At 41.3% G+C, this 27,839-nt stretch overlaps 1 protein-coding gene and 1 long non-coding RNA gene across 4 annotated transcripts in view; one reads left to right on the top strand and one right to left on the bottom strand.

The window, feature by feature from the left end:
* Positions 1-485: 485 nt before the first annotated feature.
* The window catches only part of LOC144981344 (uncharacterized), a 259,542-nt gene continuing 232,188 nt past the window's right edge, over positions 486-27,839 (bottom strand). The window contains exons 1-3 of one of the 3 annotated variants that reach the window (XM_078936077.1): positions 11,388-11,811; positions 10,337-10,933; positions 486-2,391 (exon numbers count right to left, since the gene is read on the bottom strand). In XM_078936077.1, coding sequence (XP_078792203.1) covers positions 1,079-2,391; positions 10,337-10,933; positions 11,388-11,535 — 2,058 coding nt within the window. In that variant the 5' untranslated portion in view covers positions 11,536-11,811 and the 3' untranslated portion in view covers positions 486-1,078. Of the gene's footprint in view, positions 2,392-10,175; positions 10,934-11,387; positions 11,812-27,839 lie in introns of those variants that run through there. The other 2 variants (XM_078936076.1, XM_078936085.1) reach the window with 2 other exon arrangements.
* LOC144988602 (uncharacterized) lies at positions 26,111-27,046 on the top strand. Its single transcript, XR_013652529.1, has 2 exons — positions 26,111-26,870; positions 26,971-27,046. It is a non-coding gene; the product is annotated as an uncharacterized LOC144988602 (long non-coding RNA).

The following is a 27,839-nucleotide window of genomic DNA, read 5'->3' as shown; positions in this document are numbered from 1 at the left end:
CGAGCGTCCAGAGGAGGAGTCTGGACGCCATGCTGTGTTACGGAGGAGGAGGCTGAAACCGAGATGTTAAAACAGCTGGACGGAGGAACTTTCCTTTGTTCCCAACAGGCTGACACGTTAAGACGTTTGTAATTTGGCGCTGTGCAAGCTCTGAAATTTTGGGAAACCGGATATCTGTTTTATTCTGTTTTTACTCTGTTTTTAGAAATATTGTTAGGGAATAAATTTGTTAAACTTAATCCGGTCGAATCCCGTGGTTTTCTTCTTCTCGACTTTTTTGAACATGCAACAAGGAAAGTAATCTCAAAGCGACAGATAATATTTTCCAACAAGGTACATCTAAAATAATTCATTTTGTGAACATTTTCCTTTATGTAGTTTCATTACACATAGATTGAAATGTATAGATCCTTTACTTTTTTGCTTTTGATAATTGTGGCTTAGGGAAGATGAAAACCTAAAAAAGCTGTCCAAGAAAGTCAGGATAAGACGAAACAAGACTTTATTGATCCCCGGAGGGAATTTCAGTTGTAGCAGACAAACAAGAAATATAGCAGTTAGAAGAACATATAGTCTGTAAAAATTCAAATAGAAATAAAAAGTGGAAATAAAAGTACAGATCATAACTAAATAAGTAAATCCAGCAGCAGTTTCAACAGTCCTAAACTGTTTCATTCTATAGTCTAACTGTTGTTGGGACAAAGGACCTCCTGTAGTAAATTATATATCAAAACAACCAAAGTTTTTTTTATTTTATTTTTTAGAAAAATTCATTTCTACACATTCAAAACTCACTTGTGCCTCCCTCTAATGAAGTTACTTCATCAATATGGTATGGAGGCCATCAGCCTGTGGCTCTGTGAAAATGAAATGAAAGCTCAGGTTGCTTTGAAGTTCATTAGAATACTGAAGAAGTTTTGAGGATTAAAAAAAAAACTTTTTTTAAATATTTAATTTTTCTGAGCTACAGAACTTTTCCCCCTGTAAAATAAAGTCTTCTGCTGTGTTACAGAGGTGAGAGGTTGACCCCTTTTTGGAAAAGTTTAGAATTTAGAGTTTAAACTAAATCCTTACATTGTCAAGAAAAAGTCTTACAAGTTCTCATGTGTCTTTTGAGATGAGATATTTGACTAAAACTTTTATCACATTCTTTGCAAGAAAAAGGCTTTTCTCCTGTGTGAGTTCTCGTGTGTGTGTAGAGATGAGATACATGACTAAAACTTTTTTTACATTCTTTGCAAGAAAAAGGCTTTTCTCCGGAGTGAGTTCTCATGTGTATTTTGAGAGCTGATGCATCACGAAAACTTTTTTTACATTCTTTACAAGAAAAAGGCTTTTCTCCTGTATGAGCTCTCGTGTGTCTTTTGAGATGAGATAAATGATTAAAACTTTTTTTACATTCTTTACATGAAAAAGGCTTTTCTCCTGTGTGAGCTCTCATGTGTGCTTTGAGATGAGATATTTGATTAAAACTCTTTCTACATTCTTGACAAAAAAAAGGCTTTTCTCCTGTGTGAATTCTCGTGTGTTTTTTGAGATCAGATACATCACGAAAACTTTTTTTACATTCTTTACAAAAAAAAGGCTTTTCTCCTGTGTGAGCTCTCATGTGTGTTTTGAGATGAGATATTTGACTAAAACTTTTATTACATTCTTTACAAGAAAAAGGCTTTTCTCCTGTGTGAGTTATCATGTGTGTTTTGAGATGAGATATACGACAAAAGCTTTTCTTACATTCTTTACACGAAAAGGGCCTTTCTCCTGTGTGAGTTCTCATGTGTCTTTTGAGACTAGATCTGCGACTAAAGCTTTTATTACATTCCTTACAAAAAAATCGCTTATCTTGAATTATTCTTGAGTTTTTACCAGACCTGATAGAGGAAAGTTTATCTTCTTTTGGAGATTTTTTGTATTTCTTACCCAGATTAGTCTTCTTGGGATTTTTTCTAACATCTGTGTCACACTGACTTTCTGACATGTGAGAGCTGTCCACACTTTGGATATGTCTTTTGTCTCTTCTCTTCCTCTGATCTCTGTTCTGTGGCTCTGTCTCTTCATCTGTAGATGATGTTGATTCTTCATGTTGGTTTCCTTCTTCATCCTGACCATCAGTTACATTAAAGCTCTGCTGATTGTTTGGATCTGCTTCACTGTTCTCATCTTCCTCATAAGTAGGAATCTCCATCAAGGTATCAGTCTCCTGCTTCAGATTAGGCTGCTCTTCATCCTGACTGATGCAAAGTTCCCCTGGTTCCTCTTTAATCTGTGGAGGTTCTGGTTCCTCCTGCTCCCCTTTAATCTGTGGATGTTCCGGTTCTTCATGTTCCACTCTGAAATTCCTCTGCTGGATGCAGAGATCTTCCTCTTCAGTCATCCAACACTGGGGGAGGACTGCAGGGACACAAGAACAGATCCTTTATATGTTATGGCAGGGGTGGGCAATTCCAGGCCTCGAGGGCCGGTGTGTCTGCATGATTTCCAGATAGTCTTGCCCTACTCATGGCTGATTACCTGGTTCAGGTGTGTCCAGCCAATAATCTTGCCCTACTCATGGCTGATTACCTGGTTCAGGTGTGTCCAGCCAATTAGAACATGCCAAAGCAGGGTATGCTGGAAAACATGCAGGAATGCGGCCCTCAGTGCCCACCTCTGTGTTATGGTGACTTTATTTATTCTAAAGTATCAATACAAATGATTGCAGTATCATTCAGTATATGCACATTAAAAAACTTTTAATTTAAAAAAAAAAAAGTTTTTTGTTTTCTTTAGCACAACAGTATAAAACTGTGCTGATAAAGCCCCCCCCCCCCCCCCCCCCCCTACACCTCCCCCCTATGTGGAGAGCTTTTTCAGTCAATAACTTGTAGTCTGAACCAGTTATTGATAAAAAATAGTATTTTCTTTGGGTTTTTTTTAGGGAAATTAATTTGCAGATAGATTAATTCATAAATGGTATAAACAGGTCTTTAATGTCATCTAACTGTATACTCAAATTAAATCCTGCTGAAATAAATAGGACAGATTTATTAGAAAGGGGACGGAGGGATTGACAGAAAATGTACTTTTAACCTGATTATGTCTCCAATTGTTTTTATGTGAAATTATAAATAGGAAAATAGTCTGAAAACAAATAGAATGTTTTAGATTATTGTCATTATTGACAGTAAACATGCAGACATCTATAGTAAATGTTTCACACAGTCTTTGAGGTTTATTTCAGCACAACACCAGCTGTGTAATGTCAGGAATATGCTGCTGATAAAGTTACTGTTAAGTTATTGTATTTATTGTATTTAGAAATCACCTCCAGGACTGAGGTCTGGGGCCAATGGGCACCACACCTTTTACTGAGGCATCTGATTGGTCAGTTTATAACTTGAGTAACTGGCAATAAAGAACAAATATGAAGAAAAAAACTAAGATAAGCAAGGAGATATTAAGAAAAATGTTTCACAGCAAGAATGGTAATTCTGTCTATTGGCGACAGCAGCCACTTCCTATTTGGAAGTGGGGGGGGACTCTACTGCCAAGTGACGATATAGTCTATGCTTTTTAGCATAGACTTTTGGACAGCTCCTCGTGGTTTGACTACTAACAATAAACAGTGTTGGGGGTAATGAATTACATAGTAACAAGTTAATTTAATTTAGTTACTTTTGTCAGTAATGGAGTAACGTAATGAATTACTATGGAGCCCGTGATCTGCCATGGGATAAAAAAAAAAAGTTTTTCATTTCCACTAAATAATTAATTCCATCCAACAATAATTCTGTTCCTGGTGAAGAAAATTCCCTAAACGGAGGGTTTACCACAAGATGTAAAACCTTAGTGAGCCTCAAAAACAGGAAGGCCAGACTAGAGTTTGCCAAACAACATCTAAAACAGTGTTCACAGTTCTGAAACAACATCCTATGGACAGATGAGACCAAGATCAACATGTACCAGAGTCATGGAAAGAGAAGAGTATAAGAAGGAAAGGAACTGCTCATGATCCAAAGCATAAAATCTCATCATTGAAGCATGGTGGTGGTAGTGTCATGGCGTGGGCATGTATGGCTGCTAATGGAACTGGTTCTCTTGTATTTATTGATGATGTGACTCCTGACAAAAGCAGTAGGATAATTTCTGAAATGTTTCTGACAATATTATCTATGGAAGCATTTGTGTAGCAATTAAAAATAAAAGACAATACCAGAAATGCTTTTTCATTTTCCAAATTGAAGCTGCATTTTTTGACTCAAAATTAAAAAGAAAAAGCAATCCACTAAACCGCTTTTTCATTTTCTTATTCAACACTGCTTATTCTGTCACTTAATTAAAATGATAAAGAAAATAGTTTTTGACATTTCATTTTCAAAAAGTTATCTGGTAAATGTGTAGCAAAATTCAGTTAGATATATCTAATTTGACAATTAAAATTGATTAACAGACATGCTTTTTCATTTTAAAAATGTAACTACATCATATGACTCACAAATTAAAAGAAAAAAACTTCAAAATACTTTAAAAACCGCTTATTGTGTATCATAATTAAAATAAAAGTGCAAAGAGGGGATTACATTTTCATTTTCACATCCACACTGCGAATAGTGTCGCATAACACAATTCCAGTTAGCATTTCCAGGGGGAGGCGGGGCGATGACATCAGTGCCTGTTGATCCAACCAGCAAACGCCAAAAGTTTAGCATGGTGAAATCTGTTAGCGTTGTTCAAGGGGCTGTAGCTGTCCCGGAACAGCAAAATCAGCGTGAAGTGTTCAGATCTTAAGCCCGAGTCAGAACCCGACCCGGCCCGAAATTCGGGTCAGGTCGTGAACTAAAATGACAATCATTACGTTCGGGTCAGGTTGGACCGGGCTTCTCTCTCGCTGACTTTTTTAACAAATATATGTTTATAAAAATGTATACTGTTAGCAGCTTAGCATGTCCCCCCCCTTGTTGCTATGTTTCTATGGTGTGACTGCGGTCGTCAGGGAGGTGACGCAGCGACGGAAAAAGGCGTTGCCTTGGGGCACTCAGCGATGACGCAGGCATACGAGAGGGAAAAATGCGCGGGAGAGGAAAAAAGTATGGGCTGTGCTGCTGCAGGTGTCAGTTTGCATGACAAGGTGTTTGGAGACGTTGTGCTGTAACAGATGATACGACCAAAGAAAATAAATGGCTACAGGCCTTTTCCGAAGCAACGGTGTCCCGCTAAATTTGTTACAGTTTAAGTCCAGACCGGACTGGAGATCATAACAGCGGTTTCCGACTACGGTCCGAAGCCTCACACTGAAGGTAACAAAACTAAAACGATGTGTGGATACTAAACTAAGGAATACTTGTCAGGGCTCCAGACTGCGACCAATTGGTCGCATTTTGCGACCAAAATTTGAGAGTGTGCGATTGAATTTTACATCCAGTCGCACATGTGCGACCAGTAAATTTGCCTCCCCCACCCTCCGTATTTTTAATACATCAAACATGGAAGGGGCACGTCAATGATCAATCAATGAGACGCGAGCGCACACGCACGCAGGCAGACACACACTCGTGCACACTCATGAAACGCGAGCACACACTCGCGTGATGCCTGCCTGTGAGGCGGCCAATGCGTGTGAGAAGAATAGGGAAAGCCACTGTGAGTGGCTAAAATGCGTGTAGGGGGAGGGGCCTAGAGATAATCGCGCGCGTAAACATCTGTGGGAAGGAAACGGAGACAAATATCATCACAAACTGATATGTGCGTCTGAGCTATGAGCAAGCGAATTATTGATTCGTTCTTCCGACCTGCGGCTAGTGTACCAGTGCGAGAGTGAGCAGGGGTATCAAACTCGCGGCCCCCAAGATGATATTTTGTGGCCCCCGCCTTAATATGAAAAAGTTCAATTTTAATGTGCCCCGCCAGTTTGTATGAAAGACACTTTTTCATTGTCGTGCGCGGAGCTGACCAACCAATCACAGTGGGGTATATGACTCTTGGGGGGCGTGACAATGACAGGGTTTGAAAGCTGGAAACCTGACAGCCCCCTCCCTCCCTGGACCACATTAAGCAGTTCCTTACTTTCCTTTAAAACGTATCTATTCGCTCGTAATTTTCTAAATACACGCAATCCGTGCTGAACTTTTCTCTGGGTCGCACAGACCCGGAGGAAGGTTTAGGGTTTTGGTCAAGCGCGCGGCGGCGTGTCACCCCCGACCACAAACGGTTTATGCACGGCTGTTAGGGCAGCACACCGCTCCCGCGGGAGTCGGGTCAGCTGAGGAGAATAAATGTCCCACGTGACAGCTAACGGGGCTTGAACTTTAAACACGTGCGAGTGACAAGATTTAGTCTTAGACACACTGGAAACACTTTGGGGAAAATGCAACGATAGATGTGTTTAAGATGATCCAGCGCCGTGCCTGGATCGTTGAGGTGACCAGGCGGGGGGGGGGGGGGGGTTTGTCTTGTTGTCTTGTCTTCGTTTCATTTCAAATCCAAAAATGCTGGCATTGAGTCGCTGTCCTAATATTTATGAACCCAACTCTACGTTTATCCTGTTGTATTTGAATGCACTATGGTTAAGGGACACGTTGATTGGTCAAGAGGCTTTATGGGAAATGTGTGATGCACGATGGGATACATAGCATGTAGCCCTCAGATGTAAAGTTACTGCTAATTCCTAACGAGTATGTTCATAAAAGAGTTACCTCAGCATGTCCTGAATATTATTATTCCTGTTTGACCCTAAAGTACAACACCCCATATTGGCCTTCATGACCAGCAAAAGAGATCCAAGGCTGGACGAAAATAGCTCATTTACTTAGTTCTGGAAGGAAATAGAAATACTTGAATCCATTTTCTTAACTGCAAGACACGTCAATGAACCGAAAACACCGGAGTCCAATCTCAATCATTTCATTCATTAGATGCAAATTGACTGACATGACCAAAAAAACAGCTGTGCAGTCATAAACATGTGCAACAGCTTGCAGATCCGCTTTGTGGGTTTCCAAATCATGCAATCACGTTTCATCCACAGATGAGCTCACATCTCTGTGCCTGTCATCTCACCGGCAACAGTTTCAAAACACAGGATCATTATTACATTTTCATTTCACACAGGGATACGTCCTTTTTCTATCTTTTAAAGCGCCCGTTCCTAAAGATCGACATGGAAAGTATTGTACATGTAAAACTTTAACGTTTTATTGAAAAGAAGTGGCAGTATTTATATAGGTGGGCAGGGTGAAAGTAACAGCACTGAATGAACAGACCCCTTATGACCCCATTGGGGGAAAAAGTCATTTTGAGAAGAAATCATAATTCAAACATTATTTTTTTTCCAAGTCTAAAACTACAAACAGATGACAGATCAAGTGCTTCTTTTTGTCACCCCCCCCTCCCCTCTGTGTGTCCCAGGTTGTCGACCCCTGATATGTATTGTTGTGTTAGGAAGTGTGAGGTCAACATTTTTTTAGATTGCTCAGAAAGGTGTTCCTACTGGTTTTCATGTGTTAAATTAGAGACTGTAGACTTGATGTTTGCTTCTTGTATTTTTTTTGTTGGTTGTTGGAGATTAACAAAAATTCCCCTTGTTGGTGTACAGTAATACCCCGCCCATTCGCGGTTTAATATTCACGCCCCGCCCATTCGCGGGTGGCCGCAGATGACGTGACGTCACAAGCTTGAGACGCAGAACGGCGCTCATTCCGCGAATTTGAAAAACCATTTACTCTGTACTCTACTGTAAAGTGTAACGACCCAGAGTTGGACAGAGCTGCGGGCGGCAGGCGCCCCCTTTTCTGCCAGTTGCTGGACCACATCGTATGTCAATCAGCGGTGGGCTGCTGACTGGTGGATTAGAGGGGGCCTACCTGGGTGCGCGTTGGCTGAACGTTCTCCTCCGGCTGAGTGTATGTGCAGGCTGAGCTATTTTTGTTCGAGCTGGAACCATTCTGACAAGGTTAATAAAAGCCAATAAAAGCCCTGCATCATCTCCAGCTTCTGGAAATGAACACAAACGGCAGAAAAAGATTCTGACTCTGCAGAGGCTCTGGCTCTGGGAGTCTTAAAACAGCGTCAATTATTCGCAGATTTTCGTTATTCGCGGGGGGGTGAGGAACGTAACCCCCGCGAATACGGGGGGATTACTGTAAACGTAGAGGTTGGAAATCTGATATGATAAGAAACATTAAAAAGACGCTTTTTTAGTATTAAGATCTTTTTCTTCACCACAATGTCACAGATTTTAATAAAAAATACCTCAAAATCAGGCTTTTCACAGCAATTATTATGTTAGATTAAAAATAGATTCGTTTTGAAAATAGATTAAACTAGATTCATCGGAAAATTTCCGGTTCCGGGTTACAACGCGGACGCGTGTGGCTCTCTGTGGCTATACAACTATCTTCAAATAACTTAAAAAGTTGATTTTCTCCAAAAAAAAAGAGAGCTGACCATGGCCCCCAAGAAAAGCCAAAAATACGACGACTTTAAAAAGATTCTTGATGATATCAAAGCTACGCTGTATCCCTTTATGGAAATAGTGAAATAATGAAATCGGGCGAATAATGAAATCGGGCAAAGCTTAATGCAGCAGGAGCTAGCATTACTAATGCTAATAGCACTAGCGTAGCTATCAGTGCTGAAACGGAGAGCGGAGGAGAGTCTTTGGAACACCAAGTAGAATCATTTCTCACGTCTAAAGGGATTTCCGTGGATCTCAACACCATCGAGAACTCCCACCTGCTCCCCAGGAGAAAGGAGACGGATAAACCAGCAAACCTCATCAGGTTTGTGAATCAAAAACACAAGCTAGCTCTGATGAATCAAAGGAGGAATCTGAAAGGATCTACTGCTTATCTGAACGACCATTTGACCAGAAGGAATGCTGAAATCGCCAAACATGCCAGGCTTCTCAGGAAGTCTAAGCAGATTGAGAACGCTTCGGTTAAAGGGTGCAGGATTTACGTCAAACCACTCGGTCCACCGGACCGGTTCAAGGTTCTGTTGGTGAACACCATGAAGGACTTTGAGGAGTGTTTGACCACGGTCGTCTGAAACAACATGCAGTAATAAATCAAAGAGCCAAATGATTTCAAGAAATATGACGCCTAGATGCATCGCTTCCTCCAAAAGTCTGAAGTAACCTGATTCTCGGCAGAGAGTTTTGACCTGCAGACAACTTGACCTCAACTTTCACCGCCGCTGATATCAGCTGAAGAAGGATATGGACCTGAATCTAATGTCTGCAGACATAGCATCGAAGAGAACTATAAACTGTTTAAACCAAGAAGAACGGCTTTTAATCAGCAGAAGAAGGAATGCAAACCTTGGTCATTCGACAGATTATGGACCCTTTTTATTTTTCCCTTACAGCAATACTTTATTATATTAAAAAAATACAAAATAAAAAAATAAAAACAAATGATTAATCACTTATTGAAAATGGTTAAATTGATCGACGTTTAATGAATATTACTTCACTTGCTCCAAAAATGGATAAATTGATTCAAAAATCTTTCCTAATGTAGCATAATTTTGCACACGTTTTTAACTTTTGATACTTGATGAAATTTTGCTATGAAAATCTCTGAAACAGTGTTTTGTCTATTTTACTGATATAGTATTTTTTTATCATATCAATGACTTTTATAAGTAACAAAATCTGCATATATTTTATATAACTGATCTGCATTTGCCATGTTAATTTCTAAAATAGTTATTTTTACATAATAATTAAGTAATTCAACTCTGTCATGTGCTTTATTGATACTTTACGATTCTTAATCCTGTCTGATAAAAGCTAGGAACCGGATATTGATAAATCATGTTATAAAATGGTTACAGTATAACGGGGTGGGATTATATAAATTGTGTTCAGGTTTGAATCTTTTCCGTCTGCAGATCCATGAGCAGGACCCTGTCTTTGGGTTTTAGCTTGAAATGTAGTTTTGGAAATAGAATCTGTCTGAATGTCTGGAATTGGAGACATGGAGACATCAAAGAGGTTTAGATGGATTTTGGGTTTGACAGAGAAATCAACTGAAAAGAACTGAACTACAAACTTAGAACCACAGACGACAAAACAGATTGTACTTTTTTATCTGCTAACAATTTTCTCTTTGATCTGTTAAGGTTTCCTGTTTGTCGTTAGCTGGAGGGACTAACTAAGATCATATGATTTGAAGAATGTTGTCGGCTGCACTGACCAGCAATGTCTTCTGTCTTTTCAACTGGAAGGGACAGAAGAGACTCTTCCAGGACACGCTGTTGATGGACTACATGTTTGGAGAGCTTGAAGCTCAAGATAGAACCGTTGTTGAAGTGAACGTACCGATAGTGTGGAGATGAAGATCAGAGTCACACTGACCTGCTGACATGTGAGAGCTGTCCACACTTTGGACATGACTTCTGTCCCTCCTCTTCCTCTGGTCTCTGTTCTGTGGGTCTGTCTCTTCATTTGTAGTTAATGTTGATTCTTGATGTTGGTTTCCTTCTTCATCCTGACTATCAGTTACATTAAAGCTCTGCTGATTGTTTAGATCTGCTTCACTTTTCTCATCGTCCTCAGGAATCTCCATGAAGGTATCAATCTCCTGCTTCAGATCAAGCTGATCTTCATCCTGACTGATCAAGAGTTCCCCTGGTTCCTCTTTAATCTGTGGAAGTTCTGGTTCCTGCAGTTCCTCTTTAATCTGTGGAGGTTTTGGTTCATCCTGTTCCTCTTTAATCTGTGAAGGTTCTGGTTCCTCCTGTTCCTCTTTAATCTGTGAAAGTTCTGGTTCCTGCAGTTTCTCTTTAATCTGTGGAGGTTCTGGTTCCTCCTGTTCCTCTTTAATCTGTGAAGGTTCTGGTTCCTGCAGTTTCTCTTTAACCTGTGGAGGTTCTGGTTCCTCCTGTTCCACTCTGAAGTTCCTCTGCTGGTTGCAGAGATCTTCCTCTTCAGTCATCCAATGCTGGGGGAGGACTGTAGGGACACAAACACAACAAGCAGCTTTTTATACGTTTCTAGGACTTTTGGGTTTTGTCAAGCATCAATAAACTCTGTGATATTTGGAGAAAATGTCTGAAGACTCTTCAGTCTGGAGGACCAGAAGAAACTAATTGAAATTAATATAACCGCAGAGGTGGGTAGTAACACATTACATTTACTTAAGTAACTTTTTGGTGAATTGTACTTGTGAGAGTAAGACAAGGCAATTTTATATGTGTAGCACAATTTGTACACAAAGTAAAACAGGAAAATTCAATGGAAAATGATTGGTCTAACTTGGACTAACTTACAAGTTACTCCTTCAATAAGTTACTCCTTCAGTAAGTTACTCCTTGAAGGAGTAAGTTAGTGTAGAACCGCTACTGAGTGCCAAGCGGGTCACCAAATAGAAAAGCATGAAGGTCACGGCTTCTCTCGTTTGACATACCTATCATGTGGTGTAGCTGCAGCTGCGGGTTCCAGCTGCTATCCAGCAGTCTGCGCTGACGACAGAGCTCCTCCTCGTTCTGGACGATGGTTCCTTCAGCAGCAGAAAGTTGTTCTCTGACAGAACCTTCCTGAGGTTCTGAAGACATGGTTCCTGCTCCGATCTTCAGCTCCAACTCCCACAAACACCGCCGTCCTCTTCACTGCAGTTCCGATCGATCATCTGCTAGTCTCACAATCACAGCAATCCACGTTGTCTTTCCGTTCAACACTTCTTCACTCATTTACGACACTTTGGAAAATGCTGAGAGTTCCACACGAACCACGTATCGTCCTTTCTGTCCAAAAACCTCACAAACGTCCCAACAAAACCCCACAGTCCTCTCAACACAAGCTAACGCTGCTAGCCTGCTAACGCTGCTAGCGCCTCGTGCTGTTTACTTCCGGGTCACGTGCAAAACTCTATTTAAAAAGAAATAACTACTTGACTGAACCTCAATGGTCCAAAAAGCTTCCGATATTTTTAAACAATTTTTTATTCAGGAGATAATAAAGAAACGAAAATCAAAATTTAAAAAAGAAATTGTGCAGAGGAAACGTTATGAAGGTTGTTGTGACGTCATCACACTGTGTCACATTCCTTTTCCCCCCCTTTTTTGAACTTTATTGTTCAAAACAAATAGAACAAGTATGTATGACAGGAACAATAGTCATAACAACAAGAATGTCAGGGGATGGTACATGTATTAAAAAAGAAAAATTACAGAAACAGATTGCTGGGCATTGAAAATATTCAAAGACAGACAATTTTCATAAATATGTACGGCCTTTTTGTTTAAGCTATTAGAGACAGTATATAAATAAGATTCTAATTCTTTAATTATTACAGGGAAAAAAAGTTGTGATTAGGAAAACTTTGATTTGTGAATATGAAATTTACCAAATATTATAATTAAACTATTTGCCAATTTTAAGTTTGATCTTATATTTTTTTTGAAGGCCAATGTGATGTGTTCAAATTTCATCTGATATTGTGAATCTAATTTGGAATTTATAAAACGTGCACAATCTATCCAAAGTTTTTTAGTAGTATTACAGTTCCAAAATAGGTGACTGATTGTTTCTGGGTGTTCTTTACAAAAGGTACAGTTGGGGTCAATAGTCTTCTTATATCTGATCATGTATTGATTAGTGGGATAGATTCTATGTAGGAGTTTGAAGGAGACGTCTCTCATCTTGTTATTAATTATTAATTTCTGATGCAGGGTCCAAACATTTTTCCAGGGCAAGATAGGAATAAATTTTCTCCAATAAAAAACAGCAGAGGGAACAGAAACAACATTTTGCTGAAACACATATGATCTTGTTATTTTATCGAGTACAGATGCAACAAGATTTTCCAACAGTGGTGTCACTTAGAGACATGAAGGAAATATTTGCATCAAGTACAGTATTTTTAAAGAGTTCACAGATTTCATTAGTGACAGCATCAAAAACAATGGCATACTCTTTTGGAGGAACAGCAAGGTTGTATTTAGGCTTAAATTCTTCATATCTAAGTAACTGACCATTGTGGTTAAAGAGCTGACCCACCAGTAGGATATTATTGTCAAACCAATTATTGTAAAATAAAGATTTGTTCTTGTAAAGGATATATCTGTTATTCCAAATAAAAAAACTTATGAGGGGAAAAATTGTGTTTATAGATAAGTGCCCATGAAAGAAGAGTTTGTCTGTGAAAAGCAGAAAGTTTCACTGGGATTTTGTCGATATTATAATGACAAAGCAGAAGAAAATGGAGACCACCTACTTTAGCAAACATGTGATGAGGGAAAATATTCCAAATGGAGAGTGGATTTTTAAAATATGACTTAATCCAGTTTATTTTAAAAGTATTATTTAAAGTAGTAAAATCAAGAAAATTTAGGCCTCCTTTTTCATAGGAGTTTATTAATACAGATATTTTTAAATAATGAATACGGTTTTTCCAGATGAAGTTTAGCAGCATTTGATCAATAGATTTAAGAGTCTGATTGTCCAGGTGCAGAGACAGAGCAGAGTAAGTTAGTCTAGAAATCCCTTCTGCTTTGGAGAGTCAAATCCTTCCTCTCAGACTCAGGTCTCTCTGAAGCCATTGGTTCAAACGTTTCTTGGCTTTATCAATCAGGGGAGTGAAATTTAATGAGCATCTTTCTAAATTATTTTTGGAAATAATAATGCCTAAATATGTTACATTTTCTTTTACAGGAATGTTGCAGATGGATTCTAAAGCACAATCTTTAACAGAAAGAAGTTCACATTTGTTTAGATTGAGACGTAGACCTGAGACATCAGGGAAAGACTGAATAAGGTTCAGAGCACAGGAAACTTGACTGCTGTCTCTCAAGAAAAGAGTCGTGTCATCAGCTAGCTGACTTATTAAAATTTATTAATTAAGAACTGAAATGCCTTTTAATTTATGAATAGTAATATAATCAGCAAAAGTTTGAGTAACTAGAAGAAAAAGATACGGTGAAATAGGACACCCCTGTCTGATTCATCTATTAAGATTGAATCCAGGGGAGGTGCCATTTTTTAGTTTGACAGAACAATTAGCATTATTATACAGAGTTTTAACTGTATTACAGAAGAAAGGGCCAAAACCAAATTTATGAAGACAGCTGAAGATAAAATGATGATTAACAGAGTCAAACGCTTTGTAAAAGTCTAAAAAGAGTATCAAACTGTCATCAGAGATCAGGTGTGAGTAATCTAAAATATCAAGAACCAGACGAATGTTATTGGAGATGTATCTGTTTTGCATGAATCCTGATTGTGTCTCTGCAATAACTGAGTTTAGAACAGATTTAAGTCTTTTTGCAAAGACAGATGCAAGAATCTTGTTATCATTATTTAATAGACATATGGGGCGCCAGTTGTCAATGAGAAGTACATCTTTTTTGGGTTTGGGTATCAGAGTAAGAACACCTTGATTTAATGTTGGAGGAAGGAAGCCTTTATCTATGCTCTCAATAAATACCTGTGTTAGAAAGGGGGTCATTTTATCACTAAATTGTTTATAAAATTCTCCCGTTAAGCCATCTGGTCCAGGAGATTTGTTCTTCTTAAGGTGGTTAATAGAGAAAAGTACTTCATTTTCTGAAAGAGGAGAATCACAGAGATCCTGTTCAGAGGCCTGGATTTGTTGTAGATTATAGTTTAAGAAGTGATCAGGATCTTCACTGGGTTCAGAGGCATACAGTTTACTGTAGAACAGGCTAACATCATTTGCAATCATTTTGGGATCAGAGGTAATCTGGTCTTCAATGTTTAACTGCTCTAGTGTATTTGTCTTGGCACGACGTTTCTCCAATTGAAAAAAATAAGAGGAATTATTTTCACCCTCTTCTAACCATTTCAGCCTTGACCTTCCAAAGGCTCCTTCAGCTCTGTTCTATAAATACTGTCTAATTCTTTTTGTAATAATGCCAAATTTATTTTATCATCATCTGATAACTCTGCAGGATTTCTTTTTGAAATTGTCATAATGTCATTGATAATTTGGCTTTCTTTAGCTTTTTTAGTTTTATTTAGTTCTGAACTAAACTTTCTAAGAAAATTAGTGATTTCAAATTTAAAAAGTTCCCAGTTTTTACCGTAACAATTTTCTTCTTTTGCTAGATTATAAAAGTAAGAGATGAATTCAGAAACCTTTTGTTGTACTATGTCTAGCTTAAGCAGTGAGTTATTTAACATCCAGTAAGCTTTCTTATTTTGGGATCTAGTTTCGGATAATTTAATAGAAATGTAAATTACTTTATGATCTGTTAGTGGAGAAGGAAGAATACTTACTTCATTATAATCTGCACTTAGACAATCAGACACCAGCCAGTAATCGATGCCAGATTGTTTGGATCCATCATTATTATTCCAAGTAAAAACACAATCTGATGGGAATTTTTCTCTCCAGAGACATTTCAGGTTCTATCTCTGCATGAATGAATGTAAGGGACTATCAGAAGATGGAGCACATGGCGGCCATTTGTCCAGCTGATTATTTAGAGCTATATTAAAATCCCCTCCTATTATAATAATTGCATCAGGAAATTTGTTTAGACCAAAAATTATAACATTTTCAATCAAAGAAAGGAGCTCAACGTTTTCAAGTTTGGAGTTGTAACCATATATGTTAATAGTAATAAAGATCTTATTTTGAGTGGATATTATCAGAAAAACATAATGACCCTGACTGTCACATTTGCTCAGAAGAATGTCGCCCTCAAATTTATTTTTAACTGTGAGAGTTCCAGCTGAATGCTGACTACCATGTGATGGATATGAACTTTCACCCCATTGAGATTTCCAGAGGTTTATATCATTACTGGTAGAATGTGATTCTTGAAAGAAAAAAAAATCTGTTTTCAATTGTTTAGCGAATAGAAACAGCGCTTTACGTTTTATGGCATTTCTTAATCCCCTGACATTTAAAGAACCTAAAGATAAAGACAAGATTTAAAATAAAAAAGAGAGAAAAAATAAATCTGAGTAAATAGGAGTGTTGTTACTTTCAATCTGTGCGCCAAATTGCACGTAGAGTGGGGGAAAAAATATTTTAAATAACCTTTACGCCACTTTGAAGAATTAAATTAAAATATACAAAAAAAAGAGCAAATATATCTCACAGTCAGAACTTGTTTCAGCTGCCAACTTATTATTATAACATCTCAATGTAATTAACTGTCAACATGGCTTAAAGAAATAAACGGCAGAACACGTGAGATCAGAACAGGATGAGTGTTTTCCTCAAGACTAACAGCAGAAGCTGCTCAGGATGCAGTCATTTCTGAGGGTCTGAGTTCTCAGGAAGACCCACTTCTTTACCGTTAATATAAGCTCGGGCTCCCACATAGTAGGCGATTTTCCCTTCTCTTCTTGCTGCTTGTATTAAGGGCCAAAGCGCTGCTCTGGTGTCCCAGTCCTCTGGGCTCAGGTCCTCCGTGAAGCGGAGATGACGCTCCTTCAGGATGGGATTGTTTTTTGCGGCTTTCCACACGGCATCTCTGTAGGTTCTGGAGGAAAACTGGAGAATGATCCCTCTGGGCTTCCTCTCGTTTTCTTTCAGCTTTCCCAAACGGTGAACAGTGTCGATCACATCTGGAAGCTTCTGTTTTCCCTCCGGGAAAATCATTTGACAAATGTTGATGGTTTCTCTTCTCACATCTTCTCTGGACACTGTTCCCGGTACTCCATATAATTTTAAATTCCAGCGTCTTGAGTAGCGTTCAGACTCCAGGAGTCTTTCCTGCAGCCGCAGAACAGTAGCTCCATCTCTGTTTGTTTTCTTTTCAACATGGGGTCCCTTCAGCTGAAATAGGCAGGGCTGGAAAATCTTCTTCATCCGGGATGATCATGTCTTGTTCAGGATCTGTCTTCAGAGTATAGTCGTGTCCTGCATCACTAACAGCACCGCTGCTGTTAGTGTTAGCCATGGCTTTGCTCTCCTTAGAGGCTCTTTTCCGTTCTCGAGATGGCATTGGAGAGAAAAATTGTTTCCTTTTTTTATTATAACAGCAAGAAATGTGCAAGCAGCATTTAATTAGTAGCTTTCCACAGTATTTTTCAAAGTTTGGCACAACAGGTTGAAAAGTAGCGTCTGGTCAAGCCGCCATCTTGGTTAGCCCCCCCTGCAATAACCGTTCAGGGTCCTTTTGACTGACGATGACGTCACACTACAGTAGCCCCACATGGACAAACTACATTGCGTCCAGATCTGCTCGGACTCAACATATTTTCATTTCACGTTTTCTTTTGACATGTGGCTGTTAGAATGAACCTGCTACTCCACACAAGAGAACTGGAGTCTGGTAGCTACATGTGACTCCAATGAATCCCAGAGAATCTCCTCTCTGCTGTTTGGACACTTTGACCAGCAGAGGGCAGCAGAACTTTCAGCAACTCTGGATCTGATCCCACAAAAAAAATCCATGGATGATCAGATTTCAGAAGATTTGAAGGATCAAAGACAAAGATGTTCTGAAGAGAAGATGTGAGAAGAAAGTCCAGAATGAATCCACTCTGACTTCTCCTCATGTCTCTGAAGCTTGTGTCTTCATGTCTTCCCCTCAGAGTTTCTTCTGGATTCCATGTGGATCAATAATATTGATCATGTTCTGTTGTCATTTTCCATCAGAACTTCAGGCTTTTCTCTGCTGATGATCTCTGAGCTGAACTTCTTGGAGGAATTCCTGAATCTGGGATTTGGAGCAAACAGTCAGAACAAAGGAGGTTTCCATTTCTTCTAAGCTCTGCCAGAAGAAAAGAGCTGAAGCTTGAAGCTGAAGCAGCATTTGCTCAGAGAATCTGTCCTCCAGACCAACAAGTCCCACCACAGCCTTGAAGACGTTTCCAGAAGCAGCAGCAGACTGTGTTCCCATGACGATGCTGAAGTCAGCTGCTGCTCTGCAGGAGAAAGTCTGCAGCTCCTCAGTCAGGAAGCTCTTTCAAGCTCGTGCACATCTGTCAGTGCAGCAGCAGAAAGCCTGTTTCCCTGCAGGAAGTCTGAGACTTTTCAAAGTAAGAGCCTCATGTTGGCAGAGATGGGTTGGATTCTTTGATGCTCCAGTGTCTTTTGGATTCAGGATGAGTTCATGCAGATCAAGAAATCCCACCATGATGATCATCCTTGAGGAATTTCAAAATAAAAGACTTACAAACACCACAGTCACTGCTGGATGATAAATACATTTACTCTTTATTTTCTGTTAATAAATAATATTTATCAATGAATCCTTGATTGTAAATGATGGATCTAAAGTTGAAAAGAAGTCAACGTGCTGACTCAGCACAGATCAAAGGAGACACAGATGATTTCCTGGAATGAAGAAAACATCAAACATCATGATGTGATCTGGAACTGAGCTGTTCTTCAGAAGATCCTCCCAAACATGGAAACTGTTGCTGCAACACGTGAAGGTTTGGTTCTGTTGCTAGTGAGATCTGATGGATCAGAACCAGACTTCTGTCAGCTGGAACTGGGGCTTCTTCCAGACCATGACATGTTGTTCAATAAAGTTCATTCCAAAGCGTGACTGATTCATGAAGTGGTTCCTTGAGCCGTGAGTTTTGCCAGCAGCAGGAATCCCTGAGAGTTAGGAGACAGTTTGTGGAGAGAGTTTGTAGATTTAGGAGAAACCAACGTTTGAAATGAAACCAAAGTGTCCTAAACCAAAATCACTGAGCACATCTCAATGTTCCACAGACAGTCATTTTCCACAGTGGACTGTCACCACACACTTTACAAGACAGATTTTCACAACTTTTCTGACAACAAATCCTGAAATTGTTCCATTCAAGGAAACATTGACTAATATTTGTATTGATGCTGTTTTCCATCTGTGTTTTCAAACCTGCATCAAGAATTAGCTCATGTTTATTGATTCACTTTCTTTGGAAGTTTGGCTTCTCTGATGAACCACCAGAGGGCGACAGAGAACTGTTGATATTATGAACAGAACAGTCAAAGAAATCAACATGAAACAAGAAAAAAGTCCATTCTAGAGGCCACTCTGACATCATCATCATCAAAGACAGCGTTACCTAGCAACCATACCAAGACCATAGCAGCTATAGAGGGAAACACAACAAACCATCAACGGCGGTTAAAGCAGTCAGACGTTTGTTCTGCAGCTCAGCAAAAATCTCTGCTTTAGGTTTTGGGGAGAAAAACAAAGGAAAACACACGGAGAAGGATTCTGCAAAGGAAATCCCAAGTTCTATTGGTAAGTCAGCGTCCTGGAAACATGCTTTGTTGGTTCTGAAGTGGCATGAATGCAGACTTAGATTGGTTTGTTTCCTTGGATTCTTCAGATGGATTCAAGCTTTAAATGTTGTCAGCATAAAGCAAGTTTGGACTAAACTAAAGCAGAAAGTGGCTTTGAAGATGGTCAGGAGAAATGAGGGCTTTTTTCAGGAATTCTTGGAAGAGGAGGACTTCTCCAAACAACCAGAATCTAGGAGGAGGTTTTTTCAGCATTGAGATCAGGATTTAGCATGAGCTTCAATCCCATTTTTGTTCAATCCAAATGTTTACCGTCATATTCAGGAGTTCAACTCTGAAAGCCACCATGACATCATAGACATTAAAGACCCTGTTACCTAGCAACCAAACACAACAAACTGTAGACTATTCAAACTGGACATTTTGGGGCAACAATTCTTTTCTAACTCAAGTTTTGATGAAAAATCCAAATGATGGAAACAGATTGTGTAAAGGAAATGAGGATCTATTGGTGAGTCACAGTCCTGGAAACATGAGTTGTGCTCTGATAAAGACACCTGATCCAAATGTGGATTTTTGAAATGTTCTTCATGAGATTCAAACTGATTGAAGCTTTGAATTAAAGGTGTCAACACATTTCTGCATTGGATTCATTCTGTTTCAGTGTCTAAGGTTGGTTTTGTGGCAGAAACCAAGTTTTTGTTGAACAGTAGCGTTTGAAAAAGCAGAAAGTGGCTTTGAAGATGGTCAGGAGAACTTCTTTGAAGAGGAGGACTTCTCCAAACAACCACAACCTTAGAGGAAGTTTTCTGAGCATTCATAGAATGCTTTTCCAATGACTCATCATTTTCCACTAGAAGCTAATGAGTTTTTCCAAATGCATGCTGGATATTCTTAGTTATAGCTTGGAAAGCACTTTGTGGGTGAAGGAGCTAAGCCTACAACTCAGCTACTGAGAATGTTTTGACCCAGGGTGAGGTTGACGCGCATGTGTTTGCTCCAGTCATTAAATGTCCACTCTCATTTTTTATGGCGACACATTGACATTTATTTTCTGTCATTTTACATACACATACTTGCGTGTGACATTGACCAGCCTGCGTTCTTACACTCGTGCGGTACTGCGGTCAAAACCCTTTGCCCTTCCGGGCCAAAACACCTGACAAACACTGTGATGTCTTCCTTTACATACAGAATCTCCCTACTGGCAGTAAGGTGAACTACAATCACATTCATGGCTCCTACACACCGGCCCCTAATTGTTGATGACTACTGACACAATAATTCATACCTTAAGCAGAATGGAGCCATAAAGTGCCATGATAAACAAATTACATCACAACCAGTTTACACCCCATGAACCAAACAAAGTTTTTTGACTGGCCTTTCAATTACATTGGTCTTAGTCTGCAATTTCACAGAGCGCACTAGTCCTCGTTTGTCGGGAAAAACTTCTAGAACTTTTCCAAGAGGCCATGATCCACGTGGAGTTGAAAAGTCCATGATCACTACGATATCTCCTGGAGTTAAACTCCTTTTTCTTTCGTTCTACTTTTGTCTTTCTTGAAGCAACGGTAAGTACTCTTGTGTCCATCTCTTTCAGAATAGGTCTGCAATGTACTGTACCAACGCCTCTTGATGTACAGATCATGTTTTTCAAACAAGCCTGGTGACAAAGCTGGTTTTCCTTTCAAGAGAAGAATGTGGTTTGGAGTGAGAGGTTCCAGATCGTTTACATCATCCGAGAGCTTAGTAATAGGACGGTCATTCAGAATGGCCTCTACTTCACAGAACACTGTATGAAGTCCATCGTCATCCAGCCTTTGTTGATGTAGAACAGAAGTGAGAACTCTCCTCACCAGGCGAATCATGCTTTCCCACACCCCACCCATGGTGTGAAGCTGCTGGTGGGTAAAAATTCCAATGGATCCCAACTTGAGCCATGGATCTTTGAATCCTATCCTGATTCAACCCTTTGAGAGCCTCTTTTTGTTCTCTATTTGCTCCGATGAAGTTGGTTCCATTATCTGAAGTCAGATGTTCAACCTGTCCTCTTCTGCTGATGAAACGATGTATGGCATTGATGCACGCGTTTGTATCCAATGAGACTGCTACTTCCAGATGTACTGCCCTGCTTGCCATACAGGTGAATATGACCCCATAACGTTTGCATGTTGACCTTCCTCTTCTTACTTCCACCGGTCCAAAGTAATCTACCCCTGCGTTTGTAAATGGTGGTAGATCAGGAAGGAGTCTCATTCTTGGCAGGTCTGCCATTTTTTGTTCCACAGCTCTTCCATTATAGCGTCTACAAAAGCTGCAATCACTAATGATAGTCCTGATGGCGGTGTTGGCATTTGTAATCCAAAATTTTCTTCTCACTTTGGATAGTGTGTGAGCTCGTCCACTATGACCCAAGTTCTGATGAGTGTGCTTGAGAATGAGCTTGGAAATATGCTGGTCTTTAGAAAGAATCAGAGGGTGCTTTGCTTCCTCTGGCATTGCTCCTCTGCTCAGTCTTCCTCCAAGTCTCAAAAGCCCGTCTTCCAGAACTGGGTCCAATCGATATATAGAACTTTGGCGGCTCACTGTATCTTTTCCACATGACAAAGAAGTAATCTCTGGTCCGAATTTCTGTTTCTGACAGTAACGGATTATGGCGTCTTCTGCAGCAGACAATTCATCCAGTGTCAGAGTTCTGCACTTTGATGTTGATGATGCAACTTCTTTCCCATCAGTTCCTCTTGAGCTTTCCTGACTGCCTTTATCCACGGTAGCCTTCAGCTGCTTCTTTAATTGGCACCGATCCATCAAAACTGCCTTCAGTCTTAGAACCCAGGCAACTACTGTTTTTAGTCTTCTCCAATCCGAAAAGTATGTAATGAGCTGGTCAGTTGGACTAGAGATGTCAGAAGTCGTGATAAGGTTTACAATCACCTCTTGTCTCACTTCTTGATCTTCAGGATCCATTGAGTCATCCAGCACAGTTTTAGGCCAATCCTCTTCCTGCCTCCAAAGAAATACTGAACCCTCCAGCCACCTGCTGCTGTTCAGGAAATTTGAGACTTTCATTCCTCTTGATGCATCATCTGCTGGATTATCTTTAGAGCTGAGGTGCTTCCATTGAGAGGGTTCAGTTGTTTCTCTGATTGTGGAAATTCTGTTAGCCACAAATGTTTGAAACCGTTTGTCCTCATTGTTCAGGTATTTTATCACTGACGTGCTGTCAGTCCAAAAGACTGATTCCTCTACCAGAAAATCCAACTCTGATTTCAAAACTGAGTCCACTCTGGCAGCAAGAACGGCTGCCGTTAGCTCCAGTCTGGGAATTGTTACAGCCTTCAGTGGAGTCACTCTAGCTTTGCCGAGAAGAAAAGCAACCTGAACATCGTTTTTATGATTCAACATACGGATGTATGTCACAGTTCCATATCCCTTTTCGCTGGCATCAGCAAAATGATGTAGCTGAGCATGCTTAAAACACCTTTTCACACTGAATGCAGTTAGCTGATCGAAGTCTTCCAACCATGATTTCCATTGAGGCAGGATGTCCTTTGGTAGTTCATCATCCCATCCACAACCTCTGCGACAGAGCTCTTGTTGCATCATTTTAGCAAGTATGGTGATGGGAGCCAGGAAACCCAATGGGTCGTATACCGAGCTTGTGATGGACAGCATGCCACGTCTGGTGAAAGACTGTTGCTTTACCTCCATCTTGAACCTAAATGAGTCAGTCTACACGCACTATTATAAACCCAGAACCCTTTCCACTGGTAGTTTATCTCTATCCAGATTTAACTCCTTTAGGTAAGTGGCTCTCTGATTGGCTGTGAGAGACTGCAATACAACACGACTGTTGCTGATCCATTTCTCCAGTGTGAACCCTCCTTTCTGACACAGAGCAGTGAGATCCTTTATCATTTTGATGGCTTCTCTTTCTGTAGAAGAACTCTTCAAATAGTCATCCACATAGAAATTTTGCTTGATTGATTGAACACCTCTTCTGAACTTTCAGACTTGTTATCATCAGCAGTTTTCCTCAAGGCATAGCTCGCACAGCTAGAAGATGACACAGCTCCAAACAAATGTACGGTCATCCGATACTCCTTGAGGTCCTGCGTGATGTTCCCATCCAGCCACCATAGAAAGCGTAGAAAATCTCAATCTTCTTCCGCAACTTTGACTTGATGGAACATGGATTGTATGTCGCCAACAAATGCGACTGGTTCTTTTCTAAAACGAAGCAGGACTCCCAGTAATGAACTGGTGAGATTTGGGCCAGGCAACAGTTCATCATTTAGAGATACACCTTGAAATGTGGCTCCACAATCGAACAACACACGAAGGGATCCTTTTCTTGGATGGTGAACTCCATGGTGGGGGATATACCACACCTTTCCCTTTGTGGCACACAGTTGTTGCTCTGGTACTTGTTCTGCGTAGCTCTGACTGATTAACATTTTCATATACTCTGTGTACTCCTGGTGTAACCTTTTATTGTTTAGAAATCGCTTCTTTAGCCCTTGAATTCTTTGTTTTGCCACTGCAATGTTATTAGGCAGAAAAACTTCGTTGGTTTTAAAGGGCAATTTCAAACAATAAATTCCTTCATGAAGAATTGCTGAGTGCTCCATGATTTCCATAAACTTGAGATCTTCTCTGGACATTCCATTTTCTTTCAAGTTTCTTTCATTAAAATCTTGATTACATTGTTTGACCAACATTTCTTCAAGTTTGCATACAGAGATTTTGTTTACAAAAGCCATGGGTAACTTCCCCTTTGAAGCACCACTGTTACCAGTCAGTGGGCCATTAACCACCCATCCCAGCACCGTCTTAATAGCATACGGACCATTTCCGCAACTATTTATAACCTCCCATGGTTCTAATACCTTGGGGGCGTTGGTTCCAATCAACAAGCCGACGTCTGCCGATAGATGTGGGAATTCAACTTTGGACAAATAAGGCCATTTTGCCAGTTCTTCAGGTGTAACCATGCTGTCAACAGTTACTGGCATTTCCCTTTGGGTGAGAACTTCTGGAAGAACATGGAATTTGTCGCTGTTCAACCCAGAAACTTGTAAACCAGTCAATGAATAGGCTGTGACCACCGTTTTCTGTCCCATTGTGCTTAAAAGAAAGTTTGTTTTTCTTCCTGTAACTCTCAACTGTTCCATTAGATGTTCTGAACAAAATGTTGCAGAACTTCCTGGATCCAGAAATGCATATGTTTTAACTGTGTGGTTTCCTTTAACACTTCTTATCTTCACAGGGAGAATGGATAATACGCAACGGTCCTGACCGGTCCCTGTATGTCCACATGTTTTGGGTGAAGTGGGTTGGTTAGAGGTCCCTTGTGGCCTTGGTGATGATTTTTGTTTAATGTGAAGCACAGTTGGGTGGTTTTGCCCACACATTTTACATGTCAAACGTTTGATACACTCACGGCTCATGTGTCCCACACAAAGACATCCAAAACAAATCCCTTTGCTTCTCAAGAGTTGAACCTTTTCTTTATGTTTCTTTCTGTTGAACTGTTTACATTCCTCCAAAGTATGACAGCGTTCACAGCAAAGACATTTAGGGTTCCTGTGAAGAAACTGGATTCTCTAGAAAGGACTGTATTAAATTTTAGTTTGTAACCCCGTCAGTTTCTTGCACACAGAAATAATGAATAATGACTCAGAGACAAAACTTAGCTTTTGTGGAGGTTTTACTTCGCACAAACACGAAGGGGACAGACAGATGAACATGGTGCATTCAAAGTCCGAACCAAAGAGCTCAGGGATGGGGTTGGTATAAAAACCCTGCATTTGCATATTCAGAAGATCGTCTGATGGACCTCGTGTGAAAAACACACCCACAGGTTACTGGTGGAGAGAAGCTCCAAGGCTAAAGTGAAGATAAGTCTGAGGCCTGCTCAGCAGATCACACATGCACAGAAAAAGGGAGGATGAGAATAAACTGTTAGAACAATAGTTTGTCTGTGCTTTCTTCAAATGTAATATAATTTTGAGATGACAATACATGCTCAGTGAATTAAGTTTAAACCATTAGTGTAATAAAAGTTAAAGGCAGTTTCTAACTTTTCTTCAGTTTGTTGTGTTTGGTTGCTAGGTAACAGGGTCTTTAATGTCTATGATGTCATGGTGGCTTTCAGAGTTGAACTCCTGAATATGACGGTAAACATTTGGATTGAACAAAAATGGGATTGAAGCTCATGCTAAATCCTGATCTCAATGCTGAAAAAACCTCCTCCTAGATTCTGGTTGTTTGGAGAAGTCCTCCTCTTCCAAGAATTCCTGAAAAAAGCCCTCATTTCTCCTGACCATCTTCAAAGCCACTTTCTGCTTTAGTTTAGTCCAAACTTGCTTTATGCTGACAACATTTACAGCTTGAATCCATCTGAAGAATCCAAGGAAACAAACCAATCTAAGTCTGCATTCATGCCACTTCAGAACCAACAAAGCATGTTTCCAGGACGCTGACTTACCAATAGAACTTGGGATTTCCTTTGCAGAATCCTTCTCCGTGTGTTTTCCTTTGTTTTTCTCCCCAAAACCTAAAGCAGAGATTTTTGCTGAGCTGCAGAACAAACGTCTGACTGCTTTAACCGCCGTTGATGGTTTGTTGTGTTTCCCTCTATAGCTGCTATGGTCTTGGTATGGTTGCTAGGTAACGCTGTCTTTTTTTTTTTTTTTTTTAACTTGTCCTGTCCAACAGCTAGGCAAACAGATGAGAGCTGAGGGCCTCTTGTGTTGGACATATTTTATTCTAACAAGAGGGGTTATTCATCTTCAGACAAACCAAAGGTATGTCTGAATAAACCCCTTTTGTAATTGAGGCCAAACTTTATTAATTTCAATCATGTTTGAAAATCTTTGGTGTTGGACCGGACGGAAAAGGAAAGAGGGGAACAAGAGAGAGGGACGTTAGAGAGAGGGGGGGGTAGGAGGGTGATAATAGGAGGGGAAGGGGGGTAAGACCATGAAGCAGCATAGAGCAGGCAGGTTTACTGGTTGTTTATCGTTACGGTACGGTTCAAATGTAGTACAAAAAGGGCGGGGCCTGTTCACACACACTCAAATATTATCAACACACCTGCTAGCCGCAGAAATGTCCACATGTCAACATGCACACAAAACAGATAGTGTTCACGAACGCATACTTATGCCTTTAAACCAACTAGTGTGAAATCTTTCATTCATTCAATCATGCAAACTATTAGTGCAAAGGTGAGCTAACACCTGTGCTCAGGTGAGTGTTTATGTTCTTCAAAAATGGATGGTGGAATGTGAAAAGAAGGAGGAGGAGCGCCCAGCCACCCCCACACCCATACCCCCGCCGCAGCAGCAGCGGCAGTCGGAATTCCCCCAGCGCCACACGGGAACAGGCAGGGAACAACCGCCCCCCGGGCGACCAAGACCGCCACCCAGGCCAGGGCCAGCAGGACCGCCGCGAGGCCCCCAGAGCCAGAGAGCAGGGAGGCGCAGAGGGAAAGAGAGCGCCGCCCCAGCCCAGCCAGGAAAGCAGCCCCCCGCCGCGCCGGAAGAGCCCAACGCAGGGCCCCACCGGAGAGGGACGCCCACAGCCCCAGACGAGCACCCCACCACCACCCAGGAGTTCCGGGCATCCCCCCGCCCCGACCCCAGGTACGAGCCAGGACCCCCCAAGGGAGACCCGCTCCGCACTCCAGGCAGCCACCCACCCGGCCCACGGTTGGTCCAGGTAGGAGCAAGGCAGGGGCCCGCCGCCCCCGCCCAGGAGGGGGGAACCCCGGGGAAAAAAGGGCGGCCCATAAGGGATGTTATAAATATGGCCCGACCAGGCTCGGCCATGTTGGAAGTTTGGCGGGGCCCAGCGCCCAGGGGCAAGGACCAGGACCCACCCCCCAGGGACACGAACACCCCCGGCTCAGGTGTAATATGAACCCCCCCACCGTGCGGAGAGAGCACCGCCGGGCCCAGGGAGCCGGCACCCAAGGGACACGGCCGCCATCGCCAAGGGGCCCGCACCCCCCACCAGGGACGGGGTAGGGGACAGATGGACCCAGGTCCCACCTTCCTTGTAAAATGTGTGTGCGTGTATGGGTGTTTGAGAGGGTGTTTGTGTGCATGTGTGTGTGTTTATGTTTGAATGTATATATTGAAGGGGGAGGGGTGTGTGTACTAAGGGGGGTGCAGTTAAAATTGGCGAGTAGGGCACTAAGGGGACATCTCCTGATTACTCACAGTGATGTCCCCTCACCCTCCACACCAAGGGGCCCTAAATGTCTAAGGTGCGGTTAAAATTGGCGGGTAGGGTGCCAGGAGGACATCTGCTGCTTTCTGGCAGTGATGTCCAAGCACCCCCCCTACCAAGGACCCTACGTGTCTAAGGTGCAAATAAAACCGAAAGAGGGGGGGCCCACTCCATACGGCAACCATAGGAGGGGGGCCACTCCCAAGTAGCCCCCCCCCAAGGCGCATCGCAGGCTAAACCCCCCACCCCCTCACCCTAATATGAGGTTATATAAGGAAGGGGGTAAGTTGGGGACGGCTGGTAGACTGTCCCCCGGTGGTCAAACAGCCGTCCCCCAGCCCACCCCCAGCAAAGGGGCCAGGGCCACCCAGCCCAGGGGCCCACCCCCGGAGGCGCCGACACCCCAGGCCCGGCACCACCCACCCCACACAGAGAGAGAGGAGCCAGAAAGCGTCG

This window comes from Oryzias latipes, chromosome 2, assembly GCF_053564925.1.
Source record: "Oryzias latipes strain Hd-rR chromosome 2, Olatipes_Hd-rR_3.1".
Taxonomy (NCBI): Eukaryota; Metazoa; Chordata; class Actinopteri; order Beloniformes; family Adrianichthyidae; genus Oryzias; species Oryzias latipes.
The sequence above is the reverse complement of the archived record's forward strand: the minus strand, read 5'-3'. Positions and strand labels throughout refer to the sequence as shown.